The 5,451-nt window shown below is 54.1% G+C and overlaps 1 protein-coding gene across 1 annotated transcript; it reads right to left on the bottom strand.

Annotated features, from left to right (window-relative positions):
* Positions 1 to 609: 609 nt before the first annotated feature.
* SUOX (sulfite oxidase) lies at positions 610 to 5,221 on the bottom strand. Its single transcript, XM_008064030.2, has 4 exons — positions 5,117 to 5,221; positions 3,155 to 3,213; positions 2,710 to 2,887; positions 610 to 2,472 (listed from the first exon to the last, which is right to left on the bottom strand). The coding sequence occupies exons 2-4, from the start codon at positions 3,202 to 3,204 to the stop codon at positions 1,063 to 1,065; spliced, it is 1,638 nt and encodes a 545-aa protein (XP_008062221.1). The 5' UTR covers positions 3,205 to 3,213; positions 5,117 to 5,221; the 3' UTR covers positions 610 to 1,062.
* Positions 5,222 to 5,451: the final 230 nt, after the last annotated feature.

Below are 5,451 nucleotides of genomic sequence, written 5' to 3'. Positions count from 1 at the left end.
GAGGGACCTGCCCCCCCAAATATCCCCCCCCATCACAGCCGTCCCCCCTCCCCCTAACAACTTCCGGTCCCACTACCAGGCGACAGGCGGCGTGGCCGAACACCGAGCGCCCCCAAGCCGGGGACTGCTGGGGGAAAAAAGGGAGAGCAGCTAGGGGAGAGTAGCCGAGCGCCGAGAGACTTAAGTCCGAAAGGCGCCGTCGCGGGTGGAGGCTATCGCAGGCACCCCTTCCTCTGCATCGAATTTGCCAACGAGGCGCACACTGGACGCCCCACCTGCCCTGGCATGCCTCCCCTAGCGCCAGGTTTTGCGTCTCTACCTCCTAAGACAATATTGACTTTAACCTCTTAGCATTCTTTGCCTTTCCTGCCAAGTGCGTAGGAATTGTGGGGGAGGGGCTTACATGGTTTTTCTTTCATCTCCTCTCTTGGGGGTGTCCTGAGGTCAATCACCTAGGCTTCGCTGCGGTGGAAGCCCTACTTCTTTACTTCCCGGCGCCTGCCTTCTTTCTTTCCTCCCCCCATCTTTTGTTTGTTTGGGGCTAGTCTTACACATCCCAGTACAAATGCAGCCTCCCTCCTGCAATATGCTCACTCCCCAGGCCCCAGACATGATCAGTCACTTTATTGGAATATTTAGAAAAGTAGATTAAGAGAGAGGGTTGCACCTCTCAGTGTCCTCGTGACCCTCTGGCAATCCAGAGAGGCAATCGAAAGTAGTATATACACTTTTCTCACACATTCTCTGAAGAATCCAAGAAGAAAAAACAAGGCCTTGATGGTGACAGGCATTAGAAGTGGAGGTGGGGTAGGAAGAGAAAATGGAATTACTTTTCTCAGCTCCAGCCCCTTGCTCCAACAGCTCACACTTCCTGGCTCAGGGTCAGAGGCCAAGAGGGGTATGTAACATAGTGTGCAAGGACGGAGGTGCCTGGACCTGGGTATGGCAGGGAAGGCACAGTACCGGGTTTGTGACCCAAGTGGGGAGGTGGAAAATGAGGCCAATGGGTGGGGGAAGAGGGTTGAGGTGGCTCAGGGGTGTGGACAGCTCCATTCCATACTCTCATGGGGTGACACGGACGTGGACATGATGCCAGGCATTGCTGAGCACACCTCGCAGGTTCCAGATTGGGGCCACGGTGTCTGGCTGCACGTTGTAGCTGTCATCCACAGCCTTACAAACAATGTTCAGTTCCTTCTGCCCAGGCGGCACAGGGACTTGCAGCTGCCATAGACGCCAGGCCCAGGCCTTCCTGGGGCGCTGTCCCTCTCCACACAGCTCAGCTGCCTGCCAGGTTAGGCCCCCATCCAGAGACACATCCACCCGGATCACGGCCCTGCCACCACCACTCCATGCATAGCCCTTGACGGTCACCTCCCCTGACTCTATAGTTTCCCCGTCCCGGGGCTCTGTGATGGCTGACTGGACAGGAAGTTCCTGAATAGATGGAGCTGAGTCAAAATCTACAGTGTCCCAGTCCACAGACGGAGAGAAGCCTTTGTAATCCCGCCGTTGCCAGTGGCTGCAACTTTCCTCTGGCTCCACACTCACTCTGCCCAGCCATTTGACATGGCGGGCACCCACCACACCAGGAACTACCACCCGCACAGGGAAGCCATGGTCACGAGGCAGAGGCTGCCCATTCATCTCATATGCCAGCAGGACCTCAGCTTCAGGGTCCATGGCCCGAGCCAGAGGGATGGATGCTCCATAGGCAGTCCCCGTGGGATCAGAGTCCAATCCCTCAAAGCAGACATGGGCCTCAGTTTCACGGAGTTGGTGACCAGCTTGGGCTAACACATCACAGAGTCGTGCACCAGCCCAGCGTGCAGTGCTGATGGCTCCTATCTTCCACTCCAGCCCTTTTACTTCTTTAACCTGAGTCATCTCAGAGCGCCGGTTGCCAGCACACTGCAGAGTGACTGTGATCTCATGCTTGGGAAACTTGTACAAGTCATCCAGGGACAGAGACAGCGACTGACCCCCAGGTGCCCCTACTACGTGCAAGCGATAGGTGTCTGGATCCAGGTTAGGTACAGGCAGATGGTTCCGGGTGAAGAAGATAGGGTTGGGTGTGATGTAGTTTTCTGTCAGCAGTTCAGGGGGGGGCTCTGCATTAAAGGGGCGCTGGCTGTTGACCTGGAGGGCTGGGTGACGCACTGGATCATCAGCATAAGGGTCAGAGGTCTCCAAGGCGGGGGGCACCTTGTCTTCAGGGTTCAGTTCCCCGATCTTGTACTGAGCCAGTAACTCACGCACGTGGGACTGGTTGTGAACACCATAGAGGGCCCAGAAGGGTTCCAGGGGACCCCCAGCTGCTAGCATCAGCTTTGATGGCCCCCCTGGATGTAAGTCCACAAATTCTGTGACATCAAAGACCTCAGAGCCCAGAGTCACCCAGATCCCAGTCTCAGGGCTGGTATGGGAACTCACTTCCTCCTTAGTGTATACTCTTGTTGAGTCCTGAGCGGCCTGCAGGCAGGGGAGGGGTGAGGCAAACGGAATGGAACGGAATATTAAGAAGAAATCACTCTCACTTGCCCTCACCCAACCCACAGCCTTGGCCATTGGGAACTGAAGGTGGCAGCTTTCATCACTGTGCATGAAGACAGGGTCACCGCGGTCTTGGTGGTAACCCAGTCTGGGTTGTCTGTGGAGTTAATAGGACTGACCCCTTGGTTCTGAAAATGGAGCCCCTTCCCCACTTACCCTACACCGATGGTCATGATAGGCCAACACTGTACCGAGGCCTAATAGGGTCCCCATGACTCTCCATCCCCGGGTGCTGGAGGCATCACCAGAGAAGGTGAGGCTGGGGTGCTGAGGTTGACATGAATCACTTGTAGAGGAGGCCTGAATGCAGAGCCTTGAGAGGGTTGACCTTTGTCTGGAAGAGAGAACGGTCTTCTTAGTAGCACATACAGTCATATGAAAGGGTCAGTGAAGGCCTGGGGTCCGCTGCTCCCTGGATGGCCAGTGGTTCCGTTGGTTGGAATGTAGTTTCTCCAGGGATAGGTGGGACAAGTGGGATATGGATTTCCCTCTCCTCCCTGGCTACCCTCTCAAGGATCTTATCTGGAAGATAGCATGCTGTAAAGATACTGAGGGTGGCTGACAGGGGTTAGGGGGCAAGTCCAGGGATGCGAAGGCCTACCTGCAAACCTGTCGGAGCCCGGGGGCCACAGCTCTGTGCAGCAGCAGCATTGTGGAGACCTGTAGGAGATTCTGGAATTGAGATAGGGAGCCCCTGGGAGGGGATATTAGGCTTCAGAAAATGGGTGGAAGACAGAGATGAACAGCAAGGAGCCTTCTGGACAAATGGAGAGACTTAGGGATAGGAGTCCAAATGGGCCTTTAGAGAAAACTTAGGGCACTTCAGAGACAAAGGCTGTGCGGATAGGATGGCAAGTAATGTCCACCATAGAGAACAGTGCCTGGGGCCAAGAGCTCAAAGGGCAGAAGTCAAATCTCTACTGTCTAGTTTGCCAGTTTATTATTTATTTTTCTCGAGTTGGGGTCTCATTCTGTCTCCCAGGCTGCAGTGCCATGGCACGCTCACTGTTCACCACAGCCTTGACCTCCTAGGCTCAGAAGATCCTTCTGCCTTTGCCTCCCAAATAGCTGGGACTATAGGGACATGCCACCATGTCCAGCTAACTTAAAAAAAAATTTTTTTTTTTTTGAGTTGGAGTCTCACTCTGTCGCCCAGACTGAAGTGCAGTGGCACGCTCCTGGTCACCGCAGCCTCGACCTGCTGGGCTCCGGCGATCCTTCCGCCTCCGCCTTCCAAATAACTGGAACTACAAGCACGCACTACCATGCCCGGCTAATTTTTGATTTACTGTAGAAATGAGGTCTTGCCAAGTTGCCCAGGCGGGTCTTGAGCCCACGGGCTCAGGCAATCCACTCACTTCAGCCTCCCAAAATGCTGGGATTACAGGCTGAGCCACTGAGCCCGGCTAAAAAAAATTTTTTTTGTAGCGATGAGGTCTTGTTATGTTACCCAGGCTGATCTTGAACTCCTGGGCTCAAGCAATCCTCCTGCCTTAGCCTCCCAAAATACTGGAATTACAGATGCCCGGCCCAGCTTATTATTTCTGATGTCAGCAGAGGAACAACTGAGGGTTAGAATGACTTAAAATAGGGACAAAACAAGTAAAAAAGATAGTGGCAGCCTGATTGGGTGAAGGAGCCCAGATTCTGGAGGCAAAAATGCCTCGAGTTTGTAAAACTGGACCCTGCCATTCATTAACCAGCTCTGTTTCCTGAACAAAATACCAAGCCTCTCTGAACTTGTGTCCTCATGTCTGAAACGAGATCTACCGATCTACCTAGCAGAGATGATATGAAGACTCAACAAATACGGAAGCTCCCATTTATCAGCTGGGGATACATTACAAGATTCCCAATGGATGTCTGAACCCACGGATAGTACCAAACCCTGTATATACTATGTTTTCCCCTATACATACATATATACCCACGATCAAGTTTAATTCATAGATTATGCACAGTAAGAGATTAGCAACGAAACAGACCAATTATAGTATTACACTATAATAGAGGTTATGTGAATATGGCCTCTCAAAGTACCTTGTACTCAGCTCGCCTATTTTCTGAGCTGGTGACCGTGGCTAACTGAAGCCGTGGAAAGTGAAACCTCGGATAAGGGGAGGCTGCTGATATAAACACTGTCTCTGAAAACCTTTCAGTCCCCTCCTATCCCTCCACTCACCCTAAAAAAGAATTTAATCCAGCTGGGAATTGGACCCCACCTGGGGTCCCCCACCCCAGTCTTGTCTATGCCACGGTAGTGAGCGCAGCAAATTGAGGAGTTAATTGCCAGCGTGTCAGGGTACTAGCTGGAGAAGGAAGCTGATTTTTCTGCTCTCTTCCTGCAGCAGTTTCTTCTTCACAGCACTGGGCAGAGCACTGACCCGGGCTCTGACCCAGGCAGGCCGAAGTGAGGAGGGCTGAGAAGTGTCCAAATTGCTGACCAGACGCTGGAGATGGGCGTGGGTGGGCTCGTAGGTAGGGAGAGACCTCCAGAGAGAGTAGGAACAGAGTATTCTCTTTACTTCTGGGCCGTGGGACCTTCACGCTCCCTGCCACCTACCTCAGTCCCTGCTTGCACTAGGCTGGAGCACTGCAGGCAGGGCTGTCTCGCAGGGGAAGTCCGTCAGCCAGGAATCCCAGGTTTGGGAGGGGCGGCCCTTTGCTGCAATACAGAAATGCCGCCCCTTGGTGCGGGTGGCACACCGGCGCCCTCGAGGTGGGATATATCCGGCGTCCGGGCACAAGCAGCTGGCACAAGTGGGTCTTGTGGCAACACCCCGCGACCCCAAGAGCACCGGTCGGCCGGCGTGGGGAGAGGGACCGGCAGTTTGGTGCTCCTGAGGCTCAGAGCCCCGCTGGGCGCCGAGGCCCCCTCCGCCGCCAGCTCAGCAGCCT

The sequence above is a fragment of the Carlito syrichta genome, unplaced genomic scaffold, assembly GCF_000164805.1.
Source record: "Carlito syrichta isolate Samal-C Ts95f unplaced genomic scaffold, Tarsius_syrichta-2.0.1 Scaffold307179, whole genome shotgun sequence".
Classification (NCBI taxonomy): domain Eukaryota; kingdom Metazoa; phylum Chordata; class Mammalia; order Primates; family Tarsiidae; genus Carlito; species Carlito syrichta.
This window is presented reverse-complemented; position numbering and strand designations above follow the sequence as displayed.

Coding starts and splice junctions, on each gene's coding strand:
- SUOX (XM_008064030.2), bottom strand. CDS start 3,204: ATGCTGCTGCTGCACAGAGCTGTGGCCCCCGGGCTCCGACAGGTTTGC. Junction 2,888..3,154: donor GGGCTCCGACAGGTTTGCAG/GTAGGCCTTCGC, acceptor TCTCTCTTCCAG/ACAAAGGTCAACCCTCTCAA. Junction 2,473..2,709: donor ATCATGACCATCGGTGTAGG/GTAAGTGGGGAA, acceptor CCCTGCCTGCAG/GCCGCTCAGGACTCAACAAG.